This window comes from Colobus angolensis, unplaced genomic scaffold (assembly GCF_000951035.1).
Source record: "Colobus angolensis palliatus isolate OR3802 unplaced genomic scaffold, Cang.pa_1.0 Scaffold79, whole genome shotgun sequence".
NCBI lineage: Eukaryota > Metazoa > Chordata > Mammalia > Primates > Cercopithecidae > Colobus > Colobus angolensis.
In genome coordinates, this window is record NW_012121709.1 from 4139564 (window position 1) to 4164593 (window position 25030).

At 41.7% G+C, this 25030-nt stretch overlaps 1 protein-coding gene across 1 annotated transcript in view; it reads right to left on the reverse strand.

The window, feature by feature from the left end:
• Window positions 1–10235: 10235 nt before the first annotated feature.
• Window positions 10236–25030, reverse strand: part of MED13L (mediator complex subunit 13-like) — a 327824-nt gene continuing 313029 nt past the window's right edge. Inside the window, exons 26-31 of the mRNA XM_011928703.1 lie at window positions 23683–23841; window positions 22242–22418; window positions 20575–20732; window positions 17739–17900; window positions 15055–15167; window positions 10236–13061 (exon numbers count right to left, since the gene is read on the reverse strand). Of these exons, the coding sequence (XP_011784093.1) occupies window positions 12929–13061; window positions 15055–15167; window positions 17739–17900; window positions 20575–20732; window positions 22242–22418; window positions 23683–23841 (902 nt within the window). The 3' untranslated portion in view covers window positions 10236–12928. The remainder of the gene's footprint in view (window positions 13062–15054; window positions 15168–17738; window positions 17901–20574; window positions 20733–22241; window positions 22419–23682; window positions 23842–25030) is intronic.

Consider the following 25030-nt stretch of genomic DNA (forward strand, 5'->3'; position numbering starts at 1 on the left):
TTCTAGTAGGAGAGACGGCACACAAACAGACCAAGTAGGTGTGACTGCACTGAGTAATAACCCCTACAAAGCAAAGTGAGGGAGTGCCAGGGGCTGGGGGAGGCTGCGGGCTGGGGGCTGGGAGAGAGTGGGTCAGGGACCAGCTCTCTATGGAGATGACTCTGGAGTAGGAACCTGAGTAACGGAGGGTAGCCCCCGCCTCCAACCCAATTCATTCATGAATTCAGCAGCTACTATTTGAGAGTCTGCCACATGCCAGGCACCTGGGGATATGGCAGTGAACAACACGGACTCAAATCCCTAGTGATGTCCTAGGGATGCTCACATTCTAGGAGGGGAGAGAAAGAAAAGTCATTAAGGAATGCAGCGTGTTCCATGGGGAGGAGCTGGCAGCATGGGGGGACCCTGTGCTTTTCAAACAGTGTGTGCTATTAACAACAGACCTTACAAAGTAAGCGACAGGGAATGCAGGCCTGGAGGAGCGGGCAGAGTGAGAAATTCTGGTGACGGGAACAGGATGTGCAAAGGTCCAGAGGTGGGAGCATGTTTGGTAAACTCAGGGATGCCAGCGAAGCACAATGTGGCACAGAAGGGGGCCAGACGCGGCGGGCCTTGTGGGCTGCAGTTCAGATTTTATTCCTGCCCTCTGGTGGATTCTGGGTAGAGGAAGGACACAGTGGCTCCATCCTTTGTTAGTGACTAGCGAGCAGATGCTGGCTGGAGGACGGACTGCACAGGGATCGGGCGGTAGGACGTTGCCTGCCTGCTGCAGCCGGGTGACAGAGCACTGGCCCCAGGACAGTGTGAGCAGTGGATGTGGTATAAAGAAATTCAGATTCTAGGTTCATTTTGAAGGTGGGGCTCACAAGATTTAAACAAATGGATCAGATGCAGAGAGTGACGAAGAAATCAGTTCAGAGTCTCCCCAAGGTTTTTGGTTGGAACCCAACATCTGGAAGAAGAGAGGAATGCAGAGGGTGATGCAGATATAGGGCAAAAATCGAGGATTGAATTTCATGTATGTTTCAAACACCTACATGCCAAATATGTAAAGGGGTAAAGTGAGCCTCCATTACTCTTCGGGGAAAAAACAAGAACGGACATTTATTGAGTGTCTACTGCCTGCAGGTGCTGTCCCATCCATGCGGGGATCACTGTATTTCCTCTCTGCAGTAGGTGAAGGCAGTGCTGTGAGTGTCACATGTTACACAGGAGGAAAGGGACACAGAGAGGGCCCATGGAGAGCAAGCCATGGCAGAGCCAGGACATCAATGGTACGTCCAGGCCCTAAACCATGTATTTTTGAAAGGTTAGGGAGGGAACTTGGAGAAAACAGATCTTCTCTTTGAAGTGTAGAAGGTTCCAGAAAAATGACCAGGTAAGATGGTAGGAAGTAACTCGTCTCTCCAAGGCTCAGGGCATGCAGCTATTCCACTTGACCATTCGGTCTGCTGAATGTCTCCTCTGTGCCAGGCAGGAAGGGGCTGTGGGGGAAGAGTCCACCAATAACACAGTGTTTTCGGTGCCCTGATGGGGCATCAGCTACTCTGGGAGTCCCAGGAGGGACAGAGGGGCCAGCCCAAAGCTGGAGATGGCTCCGCAGCGGCGGCAAAGACCAGAGAGTTCGGGCTTTATCAGCACCAAGACTGGTGTGAGAAGTGCCTCAAGCAGATTGGCTTTCTAGATGTAAGCCGCATACAAGGTGGAGTTTTAGTCAATGAGGTAGAAACAAGGACTGCAAGACTTGAGGGTTTCCAAGGCTCCTGTGACATGAGTTCTCTCTCCTGTTGATTTTTGTTGCTCCTGTCGGTAACTCAAACTCGGGTGGAAGTCGCAGGGTGCTGGACCTAGTTCTGTCCCTGTCCCGCACTCTGTTGCCTTGGGAGACCAGCCTAAGAAGCTTGCTCAGTATCAGATCATGGTGAACCTCGTTGGGTTCTGTGCCTAGAAAGTTGGACTTCACTAACACCACTAATAGCTTGGAGATTGGACTGAAAGAGGCAGGCTGCAGACAGGAGGGCATGCAAGGAGGCCACCGTGAGACCTGGGTAAGAGGTGAAGGGATGGAGTTGGGGGGGACATAGGATGTGGCATCGGCAGGGCTTGGTGATGGAGGAGTTGTGATCTAGATGCCTTCATTGTTTCTGCCTGGGGCAACTGGACCTGCAAGAATCGTTCAGGTCCTGGATCTATAAGGCCTGAGACGGAACCCAAATCCATGCCTACCTGGGATGATCTGGCAGGCAGTGAACGTGCTGGGCACTGTAAACCAGTTCCCCCACCCTCCATCTTGGTTTCTAAATGGTGTCTGAAGAACATTCTGGGCAAAAGGCACTCTGTAAGGACAGGGTTTAGCCGGAGTTGGAAGCAGGTAAAGGTCTCTGCTCTTTCCCATGTGCCATCTCCCACCTTCCTTGGCTACAGGCTCTCCTTTGGCCTCATGCTCTGCGAGATCCTTTTTCCGTCCTCCTCGAAGATGTGAGATCTTCCCTCTTGTAGCTAAGCCCAAGGGCTACCTTGACACACTGTTCTGAGCTACAGGGAGAGACCCAGAAGAGGTCTTTTTCCAGCTGTGCAATCAGGGCACTCACTTGCGGCCTCTGATTCCACATCCTCAAAGTGGTGTGGAGGGAACAGCAGGACTGAGAACTGTGCTCTCCATCCCCATCCTGGGGCAGGGAAGGTGTATTAGTCCGTTCTCATGCTGCTACGAAGAAAGACCTGAGGCTGGGTAATTTATAAAGGAAAGAGGTTTAACCGACTCACACACAGTTCCACGTGACTGGGAGGCCTCAGGAAACTCACCATCATGGCGGAAGGCACCTCTTCACAGCGCGGCAGGCCAGAGAATGGGTGCCCAGTGAAGGGGGAAGCCCCTTATGAAACCATCAGATCTCGTGAGAAATAACTCACTATCACAAGAACGGGATGGGGGAAACCTGCTCCCATGCTCTAATTGTCTCCACCTGGCCCCTCCCACAACACGTGGAGATTATGGGAACTACAATTATGATGAGATTCGGGTGGGGACACAGCCAAACCTTCTCTGAAGGAGAAGCTGGTAACCATGCAGAGAGGTGGGTACCACTGTGAATTCGTAGTCTCAAGCCCGCTCATTGTTCTCCTTGGTTCTCATCCCTGATCTGCACCAAGGCTACTGTACATCCCGAGGCCTACCCACCACTTCCATTCAACACGCCTTGGCATCCTCCTTCACAAGGAAGGGAACAAAGTCATCCACCAAGCCTCCCTCCACCAAGCTTCCGGGTCCCTCCTTCTTGGACCCTTCCATCTATCACTCACGTCCTTCCTTGTTCTGGCAATGACGTGTGCTCCAGGCCCCAGCAAATTAAAAAGCAAACCAACCAGCCCCCGACACCTCCATGTCCCACTCTGGCTACCTGCTTTCTCTCTGTTTTGTTCCTGCATGCACTGCAGTCTGGCCTCTGTCCCTGTCCTTCCCACTGAAATCATTCTCAGCAAGGTCACCAGTGGCTGCCTTGTTCCCCCAGCCATACTGAGGACAGCTGTCCAACTGCTGAGGCCAGAAACCCCCTGCGTCCACAACCCACTTCTGAAACCCCACACCCTACTTGGTCAATAACCACTTTCTGTTGATTTTCAATGGTCCTGTCTCCCTCTTCACTGTCCATACTGGGGTGTGGCCCACTATTGTTCTAGCCTCCATTTTTACCCCCTTCAGATAGCCGTAATAGTTGATCTCACTCTATTGCCCAGGCTGGAGGGCAGTGGTGCAATCTTGGCTCACTGCAACCTCCACCTCTCGGGTTCAAGTGATTCTCATGCCTCAGCCGAGAAGCTGGGACTACAGGTGCCCACCACAATACCCCTGCTAATTTTTGTATTTTTGGGTAGACACAAGGTTTCATCATGTTGGCCAGGCTGGTCTTGAACTTCTGACCTCAGGTGATCCACCTGCCTTAGTCTCCCAAAGTGCTGGGATTATAGGCGTGGACCACCGCCCCCAGCCATGATAGCTCTTCTAAAGGGTCAATCTGATCATTAACTTGCTTAAAAAATGCCTTCATGAGTCCTCATTTCTCTCAGACGTGTCTGATTGACCTGCAGGGGGCTCCCGTGGCCTCACGTTTCTGTATATGCCGTATCCTCCACCTGGAACACACCCCACTCCCACCTCTGACAGCTGCCTCCCATTGGCTCTGCGGAGCTTCTGAAAATATCACTTTTCCAGAGAAGACCTGATGACTTTTAGAATGGACAATCCGAGAATGACAAAACATGGGGATGAGGGGAGAAGACAGAGAGACATTCAAGATGACACAGATTTCAGGGTTGATGAGCAGGGGGAGAAAGAAGAGTTTGAAGGAAGAGGTTCAGGGCTATGTCTGGAGTGACCCTGAGCTTCCGGGTCGAGGTATCTTGTAGGCAGATAGAGATACTGAATCTACAGCTACAGATGTGGGAGTCATGGAGGGAAGGGCTGAGATTGTCTCTGGAAACTATAGGAGAAGGGCCATGCTGAATTTTAACACAATGGCAGCCGGATGTCCTGTCTGCTTTACCACCTGCCTGCCTATCCACACTGTCCTAGCAGAAGTTAAGCTGACTTGGACAGATGTTTCTCAAAGTGTGGGCCACCAGGTCCCAGATCCAAGTCACCTGGGGAGGGAGGGCATTAAATGCAGATCTGTGGGCCCTGCCCCCACCAACTGGATCAGGACCTGCGGTAGCCTGGGAAGCTGAACAGTAACCAGCTCCTGGAGATCAAGGATTGAGACTTTGCAAGAGAGATGCAGAATAAGCAATGGGTGAGGAATTAAAGGTGTCAGCAAGACAGTGGCTGAAATGGATGGCTTGGTTATGGTGACAGACTGGACATGGGAGGCGCACGTGTCCTGTGATAGCAATAGGCTGCTGGGGACATCCCAGAGGACGCGTAAGGCTCACACATCGCCCGATGCTCGCACAGCTCTTTAGAGGACAGTTCCTTGTGTCACAGACGCTGACCTCCTAGACTGATTTCCACCTTCAAGATAGGACTAGAGTAGGGGGTTCATGTATCTCTTTATCCCCTAGCTTGGGGCCTGGCACCTTAGGGGCACATAACCTGTTAGCAGAATTATCAAATTCTTTCTTCAAACATGTTATGTTTATGTGTAACAGCAGCTGGGGGTGTCTAATGGTAAGACAGTCCCTGAGTAACACTGACTTCCACATTTGCTGGGGGAGAAGCCTGTGACCAAGGGAGTTGCCGAAAACTGAAGGGCAGTGTCCAAGGAAAAGGATGAAGTAATTTGGCTCTGACTAGCAGGTGTTATCCTGTGGCCTAGGAGATGAACCCCACAGTTTGAGTTCACAGACATTAAATCCTGAGAGAATGAGAACGGGGTTGGAACGGGTGGATCCAAGGTGCTGTTTTTATTAGAATGGAACCTACGGGTTAAGAAGAGCACGGTGGATGTCTGTGGACTGTGTAAAGGTCATCACTAATGGAATTAGGTAATGGAGGTTTCTTTCCAAAACATGTTAAAAAAAAAAAAAAAGGCAAATGGTAGAGTCCATACACAAAAAAGGCAAAACCGAAGAGTTAAAGGAAGCAAATAAATCTGTATGTGTATTTATAAAAATTGGCTGACAAGTCAAAGTATAACATGGAACAGGAAGTGCAAAGGCAAGAATCACCCTATTCAAATAAAAATATTGTTCTCTTAAGAAATAAAATACAACAGTTTGTATGAAGTACACCTAACACAAAATGACAAAGGTTGAAAACAAATGGTGGGCCAAAGATATAACACTGGCATTCTAGTCAAAGGAAAGAGGGGCGGTATTCATGTAAAAGGATAATTTAAAGCAAAAAGTATTATGCAGAATAAAGGGTCATTATACAGAGATAAGTTATATAATAGATACACATCATTAAACCAATAAGGAAGTACAAAGGAAGACCAAACTTCCAGTGGGAAATTTTAACTCCTACTGCCTGTGACAGAGCTTGAGGTCTGAATGGGGTGTAGAAAACAAAAAAAATGTACTCAAGACAGAATTAGTTGCTACCAAATCTTACGCCCTAGTTGTACTGGCCCATAGGATCACCACTAGCCCCATGTGGCTGTTAATCAGTTTGAAATATGGTGAGTGTGACTGAGAAACTAATCTTTTAATTTTATGTAAGTCTAATTAATTTACATTTAATTTAAAAACAAGCAGTGTATTTTTTCTGCTAAACCCCATTTTTTTTTTTTTTTTTGCTAGAACTACATTTTTCTTTTAACCATTGAAAACGTAGTATCCAAATGTAGATGGGCTGTAAATGTTAACTACATACAGATTTCAAAGACTTACTGCAAAAATAAGAATGCCACATAGTTCACTGATAATGTTCATACTGATTTTAGGTTGAAATGGAATAAGAATTTGGATATATTTGGTTAGATATATATTAAAATTAATTTCATCTGTTTCTTTTTACTTTTTAAATGTGGCTTCTAGAAAATATTAAATTATATGTATGGTTCACGTTATATTTCTATTGGGCAACACTGCCCATGAAATAGCACACACCTTGTTTTGAAAATTTTCACAAAAACTGATTACTAGATTATGTTGTAGTATAAAAGAATATTACAGTGTGAGAGACTTTAAGAGAATTCTCCTTAACAAAAATGGATCAAAAAAGAAATAAAGAACCAAGAGTATAAAAATAAAAACGAAAACATTAAGCATCAAGCCTTGTAGGATGTAATCAACTTAAATCTAGTGCCAGATTTTATCCCTTTTAGCGTTTGACATCTCAAATGATAAAAGCAATTTTATCCCTTTTAGCATTTGACACCTCTGAGAATCTGATACAAAGACTGTCTCCCTAAAAAATGCACATAAAGAATTCTGCATATAATTTGAAGAGGGCCAACACATCCTGAAGCCCCCAGGCTATAATGCCTATATCATCAAAAGTGAAAATAAATTAAGCAGGCAATTAAAATTCAAGGAAAATGAAACATAACTCTCAAGGAAACTAGGAAAAAGAACGAGAAGACAAAGCCAGGATACGAACAGCAGAATTGTTAAGTCCATGAGCTGTTTCTTTGGAAAAATCAAACAAAAACTAAACAAAAATCAAACTGCTAGAAAAATCAATCGAGGGGGAATAAAAGCATTAATATTGCTAGAATTGGAAAGGTTTCAGAATTAAGGGGGTTTTCTGCACCACTGCATAATCATACATTTGAAAAACTCATTTTTTCCTGTAAAAATCTAAGTTAACAAAATCGACAAAAGAAATGGAAACCCCAAATCAATCAAAAAAAGAAAAAAAAAAAATTTCCGTGTTTTGTAAACCGCTTCCCCAAAAGGCATCAGGGTCTGATGAATTCACTGGTAAATCATTTCAGAGTTTTGAGGTGCAACTAACTACTCTTTCAACAGGACCAGTGTTCGACAAACATTTCATGAGCACCCACTTCAGTCCTCTATTCAGTCGCAGTCCAGTATCAAGTTGGTGTCATGAAAGATAAACTCTTTGGGTTCATGGAAAATGACGGGAAGTTCATTGGTTCACCTTGTGAAGCAAATGTGACTTTGACCCCTAAACCTAAGGAGAACCTCCTAAGCTTTGCAGTAATACAAGAAATAGCAACAACAAAAAACATTGGTATATATGTAATTACAGAAACAGTGTCTTCTCTATGATTAAAAAAAATCACATACTTCAAAGGAAGCAGACAGGAAATTATATATATAAATAATGTATCTAAATTAGTAAAAATATCAAGACCTCTAAGTGAACAAACTAAGATTTAAGAGAAGCTAACAGGAAAATGCTCACTGAAAAACGTTACCTCCTAAATTAAGACAATTACTATTTTACATGTTAAATTATTCAAATTGACATTCCCCCACAACAAATACTTCCTTGTGTTAGGGATTTTTTTTTTTCCCCCAGAGCTTCTGTTCTAAGCTCTGGGATGGCCAATTTTACTGAATATTGTCTAGTCTTATAAAACAGGTGGATTGAAGCATGCCTCACCCAAACCAAGGTAAAAGACGTATACACTAGGCAGCAAGAGCCAGAGAAATGCTCAGAGATGCTGCCAATTCCACCAATTTCAATGTGTCTGCATGCTGTGAGCACCGGGTGAATGTCAAGCACACTCCAGGACAGACGTGGTTTGACCCGTATGGGTAGCAGCCGGACAGGTGCCATGTTAGCAGATTATTAAAACTGAGTATGTGCTTTCCTCACTTCCCTGCTTGTTTGAAAGAAAACAAAGAAAAGGTGGGACTAACGGGAATGTCTGTTTTGGGGTCTTCCCATCACCTGGGAACTTAAATTCATTGAGGAAATAACCTTAACAGAGAAAAATCAATCCTTTGGTTCTTCCTGGAGATTAAACTTTCTTTCTCATCAACTTCTGTTTCTTACCTGCTTCATGATGTAGCGTTCTAGCTAGAAGCTGTTAAGTGTCAAAAAATCTTTTTTAAACTTGACCCTGGAATTTTAAGCAAAGTGGAGGAAGACTGGTAAATCTGGTTGCAGGTACAGCAGGATGCCCAGGGCAAACTTTACAACCCTCTAATTACCTGGCATGACAGAATTTTCTAGTGGTGTCTCATTAGGTATTAATAACATGAAATAATTACTGTTAAAGTGACCTTTTTGTCAAGGGGATATAAACAAGAGAATCCTTTAACACCAAGATAACATGGTAATAAGTGAAAATTGCATCTTGATAGGATTTCGGCGTGCGGTGAATTCCAAGGCACAATTTCCTTTCTATACTGGCTTGACTGTAAATGACAAGAGGCAAAGACTGTTTTCAGTATGTGGCTTATGCTTCTGCAGTATGTCTTATGAGAAGTTTGCTTTTAAAAACCCATAGACGAACTGCACTTTTATAAAGATTTTTAGTGGTTCTTCGATGCCCAGTTGGTAACAAATACCTTTGCTCATGAATTCCTGAATAGTAAAAACATAAAACTACATAACCACATGGTTGGAGGGAATGAACTGGTATGAAGAGCAGCATCTGGGTGATGCGAACTGCTGAAGGCTGATGGCTTATCTACATCTCACTTGCAAGACACTGAAATGCATTCAGTGATTAATTTATCCTACCTCGAAGAGATTTTGCTGCAGTTGCTGAATTGGTACAGATGGAGCAGTTATGAAAATGACATTCCCACTATAAAGCCAACACTCATCGTTGAATATAGTACCACCCAATGTATGAGCTAAGCATTGAAGCTACTGAATGCTTGTAGAAGTACCTCCTAGTTCTGATTATTTAGTTGTTGCAGAACTATATAAAAGTTATATATGTAAGGCAGTAACTGGATGAGATCACTATTACCCTTTAACCAAAGAGTGGGCCTCACTTTTCTCAGCCTTTCTTCAACAGTGCAGCTGTAACATGGATACAAGCCGTTTAGTTTGCAAAGCATTTCTCATGGAATCATCCTCATCCCTCATTTGCAGATGAAGTAACAGAAGGCTGAGTTGTCTCAATAGCTTTATCTTTGGATTCTGATAATGTTAGGTTCAGAACAACGTATATTTCTAAAATGATGAAGGGCGATTAAAAGCCCTTTCCAATTATTCACATGTTTATTGTAAGCTCTGACAAGTCCTGGGGTTTAACCATTTTAATGAGAGATTTTGCAAGGGCAGTATACAAAATATACCCTCGCAACTCTCGCTAGAACATGTGGCTTTTCCTAGCTGATGGACCCAAGAAGGGAACAGCATGGTAGATAGTGTGCAGCCAACAGGGACTTGTGTGTGGTGTATCAGATGCCAAACCCCCGTTACCAGACTGCAAATCAGGAAAACAGCAGAGAGAGATGTATCTGTCATTTCTAAGAGACATCAAAAAGAAACTGGCTGAGACTGTGAAGAGAAAGGCAGTGGAATATAAATATAGACTTGCCATTTGTGCTAGGATTGACCACAATCTTACAGCTGAGAGACACACCATTAGATCACATCGACTCACAACGGTTGATTCATTGTTGTGTGTGTGAGCATCTAAAAACCGATCCGGCAATGTACTTGTGCCCTGGAGTGTAAGAATACAACTTCAGAACAGCTGTTGGGGGTGATCAGGGCGGTAAAATTCTACATCCATTTCACTGACTGGAAGGTAAAGCCTGGCTACTGATCTAGGGCTATTCAATCCATATACACACCTCTTGAGCAGATGTAGATAATTTTATACAAAGGCAGGAGGGGAAGGGAAAAAAGCCACTCAAAGTTTCAGTAATTCAATAATTTATTCCTCTAAAAAAGTGTGTAAAAGTATATAGCTCTCATCCACAAGGTATATATGAATGACATTTAAAATGGAGGCCTTTTATTATTGTTTCTTTTTATCAAAGTCTTTTAGTGTACTGTACCAGCGCTATACTGTAGTTATTTTTTTAAATGAACTTCACATATTTTTGTATTCTTTCAAATTGTTTGCTATATATAAAAGAAGCTCACTGCAAAATGCTTGAAGGAAAAAAGGAAACAAAAGAAATTCAGAACTTCCCAGAAATGTACAGCTTTTACATTTAAAAAAGGTTCTGAAATATACATACAAGCATGCTGGACAATCCCACCCTTCTCCCCTCCCCACTTCCCCGTTTTTTGTTCAAACCGTGGTAAGAGTTCTGATTTCTGCAGAATTTCCAAAATTAAAAATAAAAAAAAATAAAATAACTTCTCACTCTGTAGCAAATCCAGGGCTTGTACATTTCAGATTAATTCAGTAAAAAACTCACAAGTAAAATAATGCATATTTAAGGGAAATATTATACAGACTTTTTCACACAGAAGTACATAATAAGATTTTTTAAAATCTATTGCCATTCATTTATTTTTGCACAAAAACGTATAAATATGTCACCAGCTTTTCTTAACTTAAAAAACTTAAATAAAAGACACCAGATGAAAACTACCCTTTGCTGCCATTTTTTTTTTTAAGTTTTTTGTATGGGTTTTTTTATTTTTTATGTTTTTTTTCTTTTTCTGCTTAGAATTGGGTTTCTAGGGAAGAAAAGCCCCTGCATTAAAAACAGCCCATTTAAAAAAAAATTCAAAGTTCTGATGAATTCCGGGAAAAAAGCAACCCCAAAGTGGTAAAAGATTACAAATATCTACTTTACAATTTGTCTTCTCACCAAGATAATTTTATACAAGTTTACAATCTTCATCTTCTTATGCTCTTCAAAAGGCCTTGAGAATTTTCCTTTCTGATTAAGAAAAAATAGCACTGCAATATTTTTAAAGTCAATTTTACACTGTACACATTAGATACAAATGGTTTGATATATCAGATTTTTTCTCCTATACATTGCGAAAGTCAACCCCCCCTTCAATTGGTGGTACAGAGAAGAAAATTATCCATTTACAAGTTATTTCTCTGCTTTCACATTCCCACCACACAACTTTTTTTTTTTAATATAATGTTTTAAACTTTAGATTATTTCAAGAAAAATACTTTTACAAAATCATATCAATTATTACATTTTTCCTTTTTTGTTAATAACCAGGACATGGAAGTCTCTTGGAAGAACTTTTAAAATTTGCATGATTCTCTCCACAGATGACAAGAGCTCAAAGGCCTGGTCACAGTGGCTCCCGGGAGGCCAGTACACACCCACTGCCCTCAGACAGAAACGCACAACACAAGGGTTAGAAACAGGGTTTCAAAGACAACCCTCTGGGCCGGGAATGAGGAGTCATAAAATACTGCAATTCGCCATTAATGCTTTAAAAAGGCATTTTTTTAAAAAGTCCCACCACAAAGGCTCAACTTCAAGTACTAATTTAATGGTTAAGTTGTAATATTTCTTTGAAATAATATTCCTATGGTCCAGAAAAAATTCACCATATTTATAACTGATTTCATGAGCAAACACTTTCAATTGTTGTATGTACATAAGTCCCTTTTGATCTAATGAGAGGAGAGACCTGGCTTTCGATAAGAATTCACTAGAAAATATATTTTCGTTGTGACTATATAAAACTAATTAAGGTACTTGCCTCCATGGCTCTGAGTTGAGCTTGACTGCCTTCTGTATAAAAATGTTATCCTTCATGAAATGCTGGCCACTTAACATGGTAGAACTTTTAAAACTCAGTTTGTTGTTAACAAAACCTACTGCTGGGTGGTTTTGAATATATTACTTTTAGGCATGATCTCCCCAATGTGTTTTTACTCCTTTTCCGGCTTCTAGGACAGAGGTATGTAGTCAAAGAATCCTATGGTGGATCTGAATTGGGTTTCAGCTACTGTACCTGGTCCTTGTGAATTAAAAAAACAAAGTCACAAAAACGATATGACAAAACAAATTAAAATAAATAAACAAAATGAAGCTGTCTCCAGACCTTCTGCATCCACACACAGGTGTGAAGTCAACCAAAGCACTCATGCTAATCTGGATGGGAGCACTAGGGAGACAGGAACCCCAGTATGAAACCATATACTTGAGCTGGTTCTTATTTTTAAAAAGTCCCAGATTATGGAGTTCAGGTAACCCACAGGCCACACACCAGTAATAGAGGATTTCATCCAAAGGGCTAGACTGCCCTCAATTGTATACAGAGGCTGAAAACACAGACTCTTGTGCAAAAGGACACTGTCTCTTCTGTTTCCCGCTGAAAAGCCACCAACAACCACCACCTTCCTGGGACCAGTGGTTGGGGGCTACATACACCACCGCACTGGCTGAAAGTCACCACTTATGGAAGTTTCCAGGTCCATGAGAGAAGTGTCAAGGAGTCACTCTGGTAATGAACACTGCAGAATTGACATGTGCCTGCTGAGAAGGAATCACAGTGCAGGACTGTGGAGAGTGGTCTGAAGAAAAGGATGTGGGTTATTTGCAGAGTATAGCAGTTTCCTTGGACTGAGGTTGCAGGGAGAAGGAACTGAGCCAGAGAGAACAAGTGCTTTTCCAATTAAAGTATATTCATGATGGCATTGTACAACTGAGTGAGCACCACAAAGTGGACGGGAAGGCAGGAAGTACGGTCCTGGGTGGCCGGATTGCACGTGAGCCAGGACAGAGCGTTATACTGCTCCAAAACAAACCTGCCAAAGAGAACACACAGAGCAGGGGCATGAGCCTCAAGAGGGGAAGGCTGGTTCTCAGATTCTAACACTTTCCAGATCTTAGCAGGAAGGAGGTCTCAGAGGCATCCTTTAACTTGCCCCAGGCTCTTTCCCTCATCCTTGTCTCATGTTCCTCCTTCCTTCTAGACATGGACTATCCAGTACAGTAGCCACCAGCCACACATGGCCACCGAGCTCTGCCAGTGACGCCAGTCAGAACTTGCGTGGACTGCAGGTAAAAGTAGGTACTGGAGCCCAAACACCAGTGGCTCACGCCTGTAATCCCAGCAACTTTGGGAGGCCGAGGTCAGTGTATCACCTGAGGTCAGGAGTTTAAGACCAGGTGGCCAACATGGTGAAACCCCATCTCTATTAAAAATATAAAAAGTAGTCAGGCATGGTGGTGCATGCCTGTAATCCCAGCTACTTGGGAGGCTGAGGCAGGAGAATCACTTGAGCCTGTAGGCGGAGGTTGCAGTGAGATCATGCCACTGCACTCTAGCCTGGGTGACAGAGCAGGACTCTGTCTCCAAAAAAAAGAAAAAGAAAAAAAGACAAGTATGTAAACATTTCATGAATATTTTTATATTGGTACATGTTGAAATAACACTTTGAATATATTGAGTTAAATAAAATATATTACTAAAATTCATCAGTTTCTTTTTACCATTTTAATGTGGCTAGTAAAAAATTTTAATTAGATTTGAGGTTCACATTATATTTCTATTGGACAATGTTCCTCTAGGGCAGCAGTCTCCAACCTTTTTTGGCACCAGGGACCGGTTTTGTGGAAGACAATTTTTCCATGTGGTGGGGAATAGTTTCAGGATGAAACTGTTCCACCTTAAATCATCAGGCATTAAGAGTCTCATAAGGAGTGCACAACCTAGATCCTTTGCATGTGCGGTTCACAATAGGGTTTGTGCCCCTATGAGAATCTAATGCCGTTGCCTGACAGGAGGCAAAGCACAGGTTGTAATGCTCACTCGCCTGCCACTTACCGCACGCTGTGCGGCCTGGTTCCTAACAAGGCTTGGACGGGGGTTGGAGACCCTTGCTCTAGGGGGCCTGGAAGCCAAATTTATGTTGATCAGGTTATTTTTATCCATAACTATAATTATACATTAATCTATAATGTACAGTTTCCTATCACTTCCTAACCATTTAAGAGTTATAAAACATTAGAAAAGGCCTGTATCTTTTCTCAAGGTAGATGAAGAATGTCTGTGGTTTGATTAATACCCATTTCTGGGATGCATTTCCCTACTATGTCATTTATGTTCTAGTTCATTTTTTAAAAAAACATAATCGGTGGCTCACGCCTGTAATCCCAGCACTTCGGGAGGCTGAGGCGGGTGGATCATGAGGTCAGGAGATCGAGACCATCCTGGCTAACACGGTGAAACCCCATCTCTACTAAAAATACAAAAAAAAGCTGGGCGTGGTGGTGGGCGCCTGTAGTCCCAGCTACTTGGGGAGGCTGAGGCAGGAGAACGGCGTGAACCCGGGAGGCAGAACTTGCAGTGAGCTGAGATCGCGCCACTGCACTCCAGCCTGGGTGACAGAGCCAGACTCCATCTCCAAAAAAAAAAAAAGAAACACATAATCTATCTCAGGAAGCATAAAAGGTATTTTCAATGTGAGGTGCTTTAAAAGTTCCAGACACTGTCTTCTAACTATCCACCCCCGAGATCTGACCTCTCTTCATCACCATGAAGTGCTTGCTCTGAACGGGAAACAAAAGCAATTATAAATGCCTATCACTGCCTAACTGAATCCAATGTGTTACACTGCCTGTCCCATGCAGCTATGGGGGACTGCAGCTCTCACTGACTCATCAGATACTGTTTCAATGCACAAATGGCAGCTTCTTTTCTATGAATACCACACTTAGATTAAACACCTTGGAAAGACAACAGTAAAGGAATATCATTTCAAACTGCACTGCTATGATGCCTAGGTTGGTATCTACCTTAAAACATCAGACGTAGTTTTGGAGTCAAGAGGGTGTGGAACCCGCTGAGAATTCCTGGCAGGCAGAAGTTCGTCTGTCTGTGCTACTGAAATGTGGTGATGCAGCGAAGCCTGGTGAAAAAACAAAGGGAGTTACCTCTCTGGTCTAGACAATCACAGTGCAGAAGTGAGGGAGGCCATGTCTGCCAGAAGCAGATGCTCCCAAAAGTCCTTAGAAGTCAGAGTTTCTATGAGTTTATAAATTTTAACCTGCCCAGTAACCCCCAAGGTAATCCCAAGTAACTTCTCATCCTAGGGATGGGGGGGAAAAAAAAAAAGCAAACTTTTTGGGCTTTTTTGGTCTACTGTATTTTGTTTCTTCAATGGAAATAGTCTAGCACACACAAAAATACTCTAATATGTAATAAGGTCCCATGCATTGATATCACCAAGATGCAACAACTATCAATATTCACCACTTTTCTGTTTTCGTTTTTCTGAATTATTTTAAACAAAACACAAATATTACCATCTCTACAAAACATTAAAAAAAAAAATAGCTGGGATGGTGGTTTGTGCCTGTAGTCCCAGCTACTCAGAAGGTTGAAGCTGGAAGATTGCTTGAGCCTGGGAGGATGAGGATGCAGTAAGTTGTGATTGCACCACTGCACTCCAGCCTGGGCAACAGAGCAAGACTCTGTCTCCAAAAAAACATACAAACAAACAAAAACAAAACAAACAAACAAAAAACTCATAAAACAAATATTGTATCATTTTGCTTGTAAAAAGTCAGAGATATCTCACATAAGGACCTTTAAACATAACAGTAATTATCACACAATAAAAATTCACAATGATTCCTTAATATTATCACCCCAATCACCCCATCTGCAGGATAATAAGATAATGCTCCCTTATTCTCTCAAAAATTTCTTTTTATATTTGGTTTACTAAAATCATGAGCCAACATAATCTGTACGTGACAAATGATTAAAGGCAGGAAATGTCTACTGTCCCACCTGAAGTAACATGATTCATCACTGGGTTCAGGTGGTACCAGCATACTACACCCATCATAAAGTTCCTCATCAAGTTTTCACCCAATGGTTTTGGTATTACTTTATATGTAAACGAGAGGCAATATATAAATGCTTTCTCTTTATTTTTGTATTTTCAGACTGAGTTGATGCTCTAGCAGTTAAAAATGACTGATTTTTTATTTTCCAACACAATTATGAACCAAGGATTTGTTTCATTCTATCACTATCATCATTTGTTTTAATGATCACATGGTCCCATCCTAGCCCTGGACAATTGAGCTGCCCTCTAAGATGGCTCCTGAAGCCCTGATGGACCATCATGATCTTTGGTAACTTTATTGCTTTTAGGTGTGACAAGATGCCCTAGGTTCACTGGGAACATTTCCTGCTTCATACCTGGAATCAGTCATCTCTTCAAAGAACCATAGTACCTTTAAGTGACAACGGTGTGTAGGAACCACAATTGTGGCAACAGAGGTGTTTGTTGCTGCTAAGCTTTTTCAGCAGACAGAGATAAGAAAATGTGTATACTTTTTTAGAGAGGAAAAATAAATCTACGCTCATACTGATAATTCTAATGCAAAATACAGAACACATGCATTTTTATAAACCTTCTTTGATTTTATAATAGTATGTTAAAGTCATTAGGAAAAGAACATTGCTTCACTAAGTTTTTGGTTTGATTTCCATCATTTCTTTTTGAAAATATAATCAGCTGTGTGTGTGTATATGTGTGTGAATATGCATATCTTATAGATTACTCCACGGTACTTTCTACTCCACAGAATGATTACACAGAAATATTCTCCATTTTGTTGTAAATGATTAATATTTCACTGTCTGGATGTGCCACAGTTGATTCAATCAGTCCATCACTGATGACACTTAGGTTCTTTCTAGTCTTGGACATGTGTCATTTTCTGTTTTGGCAAAGAACCTTTGGGCTGTTCCTTAGAGGTGGGAATGCTGCCCTAAAAGGGTAGTGTGTAGGGCTGTATTATTCAGCAATCCCACCAACACCAGGGCCTGCTCCCCACATCTGTGCCAACACAGTATGTTGCCAAATCTTTATATTTTTGCCAATCTGTGGGCAAGAAATGGATTTCATTCTAGGTATTGTTGTTTTTAACACAAACTGCAAATAGGGGATCTTTTGTTTTGAACCTTTAAAATTGGGATTAAAAGGTTCCAAGAAATATAAAGGAAGGAGGAAGTGCAAATGTGCGACGTTTTTAGCTGACTCTTACCCTTCTCTAATGAAGAATGCGAGGAGTCCATGGCAGGGGAGGGAGAGGACGGCTGGTTACTATACCTTCGACACAGGCTTAACTTTACTGATAGTGATGCAATATAGACTTGGAGAAAGACCATTACACTGAACTCCATGCATCCAACCCTAGATTTACCCTCTGGGCCCCACTGTCTCCTCCTTGGGCTACTGTGATTCATTTCTTTGTGACATAGTTTTGGGTCCTCCTAAATTCTACTCTCCACCTACAACTGTAAAATTTCCTCAGAGTGTAAGTAGATACAAGAGAAAAAAGGAACAGAGTAAGATTATGATGCCTAAAACTGAAATTTCTAACCAAAATTTCTAACCAAAATTAAATTTAAGCATAAATCACTCATTCCTTGCAAACTTCTAATATGATATCAAACCAACCTTTAAGAAGAGAGGGCACTGGTTTTGAGCCTGGGGACACGATGACCAAAACCACTGGGGAAGATTCTCAGCTTTGGCAGTTGATACAAAATACCCAAGGGCCAGGGGCTGCTGCTTTAGCTCCTCTGGTGCTTCTCTAGAAAGAAGACGCTCACCCTGGCTCTGAAAAACAAAAATCCCAAAAGCATGATCAACATTTATCTTAAACCTTGAAAAACAAACTTTCGTCAGTTCACTCTGCACACTGCAGTGAGTGATCCCCTTTGTGGCAGCATCTCACAGAAAGCCACAGGTGGCTGAGAAAGGGAAGCAGGGCCGGCATTGTCTTTGCTGCACACATAGAGAAGATACCAGCAAAGCTGACAGCCTCAGTCAACTAAGTACAGATTTGCTTGGGTTTCTTTTCTATGGGATGGAAGATCAATTCCATGGCATCATGATGTAACAAACTAAAATGGAAAGATTACAATCTCTGACAGCAGAAGTTTCTACCACACGCAGGTGCTCTTTCACCAGCAACCAACCAAAGACACACGAGCTCACCAGCTTGACCAGGACAATGTGACGCCAGTACGTGCACAGCAAAAACGTTCCTGAGCTGCCAGCAGTACAAGATCTGCTCACAGAGAAGCCATGTTTTCATTTGCAGCATTCCCCTTAATAAGAGACTCCTGGAAGAGGCTCACTATGTTTTGCTGCAACTGACATTTTTCTTATCTGTAATTCTTTTAGCTAGCTTCAACAATTGAAAATTTACCTTTCATGCAAGCAATAAGTAACCCATTTGTTTTTAAAAGTCTCTGTTTAGGCTGGGTGTGGTGGCTCACACCTGTAATCCTAGCACTTTGGGAGGCTGAGGGCAGGCAGATCACTTGAGGTCAGAATTTCGAGACCTGCCTGGTGAACACAGTGAAACCCCAACTCTACTAAAAATACAAAAATTAGCCAGGCATAGTAGTGCAAGCCTGTAATCTCAGCTACTCAGGAGGCTGAGGCAGGAGAATCCCTTGAACCCAGGAGGTGGAGGTTGCAGTGAGCCAAGATCACGCCACTGCACTCTAGCTTGAGCAACCGAGTGAGACTCCATCTCAAAAAAAAAAAAAAAAAGGCCTTCTGTTTAGAAGGAAAAAATAATCTGCAGCTACTACATCAAACTGTATCAATTCTGAGTTGGTTAAAAAACAAAAAATTTACTGCCACTTTGAAGGCATTCTTTTCCCTGCTATAAGGTCTTAACTGGGTATCAAAGAATGTTTAATGCTTCAGAAAAAGGAAATGCTTAAAGCTTCTTGGAGGTCACCTGGCTGCAGGTGCTCAGGATTGAAAAAGGCCACCTGGCTAGCTTCAGAACAGCACTGTCTATATCATGACACTGAATTAAAGACTTCAGTGCTTAAGGCTCCAAAAAAAGGGAGAAATACAGCATACCTCTGTTTCTTACACAACTAACATTACACTTTAATGACCAATTCTTTGTTAATGCATAAACTGAATTACAAAAACAGGTACTGGGAGGTAGTTGCTATTATTCCACTTCACAGATAAGGTAACTCAGGCTAAAAGAGGTGAAGTTAGGTTGTCCAAGGTCATAACGCCCGCAGGCCCAGACCTGCAATTCAGAGTTGTCTTTAAGAGACTCTGGGGCATGCATTCTTAGCTACTATGCTATTTGCCTACAGAATTCAAATTAAACCTAACTTTTAAAAAACAGACAAGGTAAAATTTGTGGTTTTTTATCACAACCATTTCCCATGAACAAATTGTCATTAACTAGTAAGTAACTGCAAAGGAAACAAAGACACTTAAAACCCCTTCCTTCCAGAAGAGGGTAACAGGGCAGGTCTAACAATGGGAACAGGCTGAGATGCCCTCCTCTGGTCTCACCTGCTCTGTGACTAATCTAAGTTAGAAATCTTCTTTTTCTCCATCATCTAATAAATTCAGTGCTGGGAATAAAGTCCCCCCAATGAAAACTTTAGTCCTTTATGTCCATCTTTGTGTCTAAATAAATGAGTGTGAGCAGGGTTGCTTATGCTTGTTCAGTCTAAGATACCAGACACAGCTATTTTTTTCTAAGTTTTAACCCCTCAATCTCGTAATATTTTAAATAAACTGTACAATACAGTGATGCAGCAGGAATCATCTAACTGAAGCAAAGTTACCACAAGCTGTGGCAGAACCCTCTAACTCTTAAATCTTCTGTTCATTCACCTCCAATATCCCTGCGATATTTAAAGATGAAACAGTTGTAAGCTCTGGTTTTTTCCTTAATACTCTGGCATTAACCTAGGCATATCTGTAAAATCAATCTCCTGGCGGCTCTTGCCATTCCTGTGGGTCAGCTAGAAAGAAGGCGGCTGCAAAATGACTAAGCCAGGACACGCAAAGAGCATGGCAGGCTCCTTTCAGAACAAGCCATCACCAACAACTTGTTCTTCAATCAGCACAATTACTGTTGAATAAGTACGGTTGTTGTACTGATCTCTTAAAAGCCACTATTTTGGCAAAAAATAACATTGAAAAAAAAACAACTGGGAAGCAGCAAGCAACTAGAACTAATTTTTGCTAAGAAAACAATGCATAAAAACCCTTGCATCTGTAACAGGACTAGTCTTCTGATAAAACTTATTCATCAGAAATGATAATACATTTACTTCAAATTCCTGCCTTGTATTCAAAATGGAACTGCAGTCAGTTTCCTACACTTATTTCACTTGTACCAAGGACCCAGACCATCAAGAACTGTGTGTGTAGGAACAAGATGATTGGATGTCAAGCGAATTATCTTCCTGAAGGCTGTGGTTGTCTTAAACAATGTACTCCAAATCATCCTTACCCGACTATGCTGGAAGTGAGAGCCCACACCAATTCCAGAAGGAGAGCCTGGGGAGGGTACTGGGGAGGAGTTGGGAGAGGAATGGAGGTTCCCAGTCATTAATATGCCAATATCATTGTCCATATCATCTGGGAATGGAAGGTCAACAAACATATCATCTAGAGGGAAGAGGGGGAAAAAAAGCACAAAAATTAAAAAGATAGTCCATATCAATTATCATAATAATCCAACTGAACCTATGTCATGTTTTGTTGGCATATGGCTATTCTGGACACACACAGTTAAGAACTGAGATGCAGGAGGACCTACTGAGGGCAAGCTATTACAAATTATTCTCTCACTTTGTGCTCTCTCCAATGATCTCCTTCTGTAAAAGTATTAACAGAATGCAATCAAGAATGTAACATAAAAACCTATACTCTGCATAGCCGCCAAAGGCACATAAAAACACGGCTAAAGAGCTAAAGCAGCAATTTAATCATTAAAGTTGACACCATTCAAAAACATAGTAGACTCCATCAATGTATCCAATTAGCATCTAAAACACCAGAGGCTGAATGAATGCATGTTAATGGGTGTGAACTTGCCCTGAAAATGGAGACCTATTCCAAAAGCAAATCAAAGCACAATGTTTTTTTTCTCTCTCTCTCTCTCCCCTTTTTTTTTTTGAGATGGAGTCTCACTCTTTTGCCCAGGCTGGAGTGCAGTGGCACGATCTCAGCTCACTGCAACCTCTGCCTCCTGGGTTCAAGTGATTTCTGGCTAATTTTTGTATTTTTCATAGAGATGGGGTTTCACCATGTTGGCCAGGCTAGTCTCAAACTCCTGACCTCAAGTGATCCGCCTGCCTCGGCCTCCCAAAGTGCTAGGATTACAGGCATGGGGCGCGCCTGGCTCAATGTTTTCATTAAGAAATCCTCCCCGACACTATAAAAGTAAGGTACATCCACAGCAGAAAATTTGTAAAGAAAAATATAAAAAGTGAAAACCATCACCTAGAACCCAATCACCATGACTATTTTTTTCTATGATTCTTTTATTTTCTCATATATTTGTTATTCCATTGTAATCATACCAGACATAAAATTTGGTATCCTTTTCCCCATCCCATTTACCATAAGTAAACACTGGTAGGTGTTATAATTTCTTCAAAAACAATGCAAATGGATGCATAGTATTGAGCATCTTAGTTTCTAAATGACCATTTTTTAAAACAGATGCCTTAACAGATACTCAAAAATTTCCATTAAGAATAATCAAATAAGGAGTTTCTCTATAGCAAATTAGATTTCCATCAACTAGCTAAAGGAAGGTGCTCTCTTCATATTGCTTAGTACTTCAAACATTTCAAATCACATCTTCAAATATTTATTGAAAGAGTGGCACCCAAGTACAGAACACTGCCACACAGATATTATTTTTTGCCTTTAATGAAAAACAGAAGAAAGTCAATTGCCCAAAAGAGGAAAATATTTATTTGGTCTTGGTAATTGTGCAGATAAATTAAAGCTTTAAGACCAAAAAGATTCTCAAACCATCTATCCCCTCTTTATAGTTCCTGGGTTGTTTATTACAACACAGAAAAGCCATGTGGCAGCCCAGTGATTCCACACTCCAGCTCTGCCCTGCACGAAGGTGAGCACTATCCATACAGGTCTTCTACTCACCATTGTTAGGGCTAAACCCATCTTCGTTGGGGTAGTTGGCTGGAGCCACCTGGATGGTTGATGATGTTGGGAACACCAAGATGTGTGTACAAGAAGCATCTTGAGGGGTGTTGAGCTGAGATGACTGCATGTTCAGTGCAGTACTTCGGCCAAAAACAGAGCCCATTGTGACAGCATCTTTAAAGAAAAAAATAAAAAGAATTGTATCAATCAATGATCTGGAGTGGTATGAGTCTGATGAAAATGCCATGATAAATACACATTCAAAGTTGAGTCCAATTGTTTAAATATCTTCAAAGAAACTGACTCAGAGCACATAGCTATCTATAATAACCCAAGTTTCATTTCACATTGAAAAGGTTAAGATAAAATTGGATCAAGTCCACTAAATGTTTTAATTACTTACATAAGTAGTATTTCTAAAAATAAACCCCCTACTTTCTTTCCTCCTCTGGTTGTTCACAATTTATAAAGTACTGTTCTAAATGGTTAACAATCCTATAGAAATAGTACCATAAAAATCAATATATGTTGTAACACTTACTGAATGCTTACTACATGCCAGCATTTGTGCTAAACTCTTGAATAGTTATCGCATTTGATCACCACAGCATTTGAAGGTAGGAACTATGATCCCCATTTATAGATGAGGACAAAAGCACAAAGAAGTTACGTAACTGCCCAAGTGGTAGAGGCAACAGAGGTAACCTATGGTCTAATGAGGACATCTGTCTCTCACTGGATTGGTGACAAGTAACCCCATTCTCACACCACAATACTATTGACTTTTATAAGGAATAAGTGGGGAAGGTCCCCCATTGGATTCAAGAAATATCTGGATGGTAAAGATAGGTTATAAAAGTATAAAATCGCTTAGTTGCTGGTTTTAAAAAACCAGCCAGATTCTTAAGAAATTCTGTGGTCACATGTTTTGGCCATCCACAAATGACACCTCCATCTATTGAGAGCTTACTGTGTACCAGGTACTGTGCTAAATTGCCTTCCCATTCATCTTCAACCATATCAGAGAGACTACAGAAATATCCCTTCGAGGCTGTTGTGGGATTCTGCCAAATGCATGTCTTCAAAAGGATATTCAAATATGCATCATGCTGGGGTCTACTTTAGTAGTTCTTTGGACGGTGATCTTCATATACTAACAACAAACTGGGGTCAGGTAACAGTCATTAGCCATGATTCTATGAGATCTCAATTATATTCAGAACTTAGTCTCTCTTCCAAGCTTTGGTCAACAAACATGATAAAATCACAAACCACTCCCCATGGAAGGGATCGAACGTTTTCCATCTTTAAGCCCCAAATACAATCTTCTCTGATAGAAATATAATGAAGACAATTCTATGCTTGTCTGTGGACTTAAGTTTGAGTGGACTCAATGGGTGTGATATGTAATTAATGACAATGACAAGAAGAAATTTACCTGGCATCACTACAAAGGACCCCTGGGGCTCCATGGCAACCAGGCAGGCACTAAGGATAGAAGGAGAGTCTGCGGCAGAGATTCCACACATCCGGCACACATCCTTGAGCTTTTTGCTGATTGTCTGTAGTGAACATTCTCCAAGGAGGATACTCCAATCTGAAATCAAATATCGCAGTCATACACAGTCTTTAGAAATTCATACTGATGGGAGATTTGAGCTTTTTAGCAGTTCTGCCCAGTAATTGAATTTCCAAGGTTGGGCCCTAAAGGGAATTATGGCTTTACAGAGGTTCCCCTCCTTGCTATAAATAGAATGTTACTCGACTTCTATTACACTTCATTAACAAAGGAACAAAGGCCTACTATTCTGTAGGCTGATGTCATGTCTGAAGTGACCTTTGAGAGTCCAGCACTAATCCAGTCTAATCTACCTAGACCAGATTTAGGCACTTAGAGTGCTTTTCCACGATGGCAGCAGTGTTAGCTGCCCTCTCCTTTCTCCTCCTTCTCAAGGTTCAATTCTTTGAGTACTCTGCTCTGGAGGAGAGCACTGGTGGGTGGAGGTAAACCTGAGTTTTGGTTATTGCTGTAGGTTAGTTATTTCCATGAAAGGCAAGCAGCAGCAGAAATGAAGAGAACTAGTTCTCAGAACACCCAAAAGAGCTCACAATGAGTGTGAGTAAAGTGCTCCAAACGATGCTGCACTAGTAGCGGAGATTGAAAAGTTGGCATACATTTTCTCTCTAATGTTTATTGCCTCCAAACAAAAGCATTATATCTAACTGGAGCACTGTGGAGGATTATGTTACTCTGAGAAGTGGAAAGCACTTGGTCCCCTCTTCTGACCTCCCTTACGCACATGAAGTATGTGCTATTCCTATGCATCGCCCCTGCTCTCGGATCCCATCTTGCTCATAAAATGCCATACCAGTGCAGGCTGCTCTACCTCCACACTCTTTTTTCCCCCCAAATAAGCTGCCATTTCTCCCCTTAAACAGCAAGTGAATGGAAAATTGTTCCCATATTCCCAACGAACCCCAAACAGAAGTGGCTGAAATAAGTGTGGCCAGCAACATGAAGAATGTGTGTTTTAGAACTATGGAAAATCACAGATGTGAGCTTCATATTTCAAACCAAGTAAGAAAGAAAAGGTAGCGTGTATTTCATCATAAAGACTCTGGAGATAAGAAACAAATTCACAAAGCTGACTCTGAAACCTGAGTCTCCTGTCGCACACTGTCCCATGGAGATACAAAGTGGCACAGACCTCGGATCCCCAAAGGAAGGAGCTGTAGATTAGTAAACAGATTTCCTGTACACTAGGTTCTTCCCATGTTTTTATTCC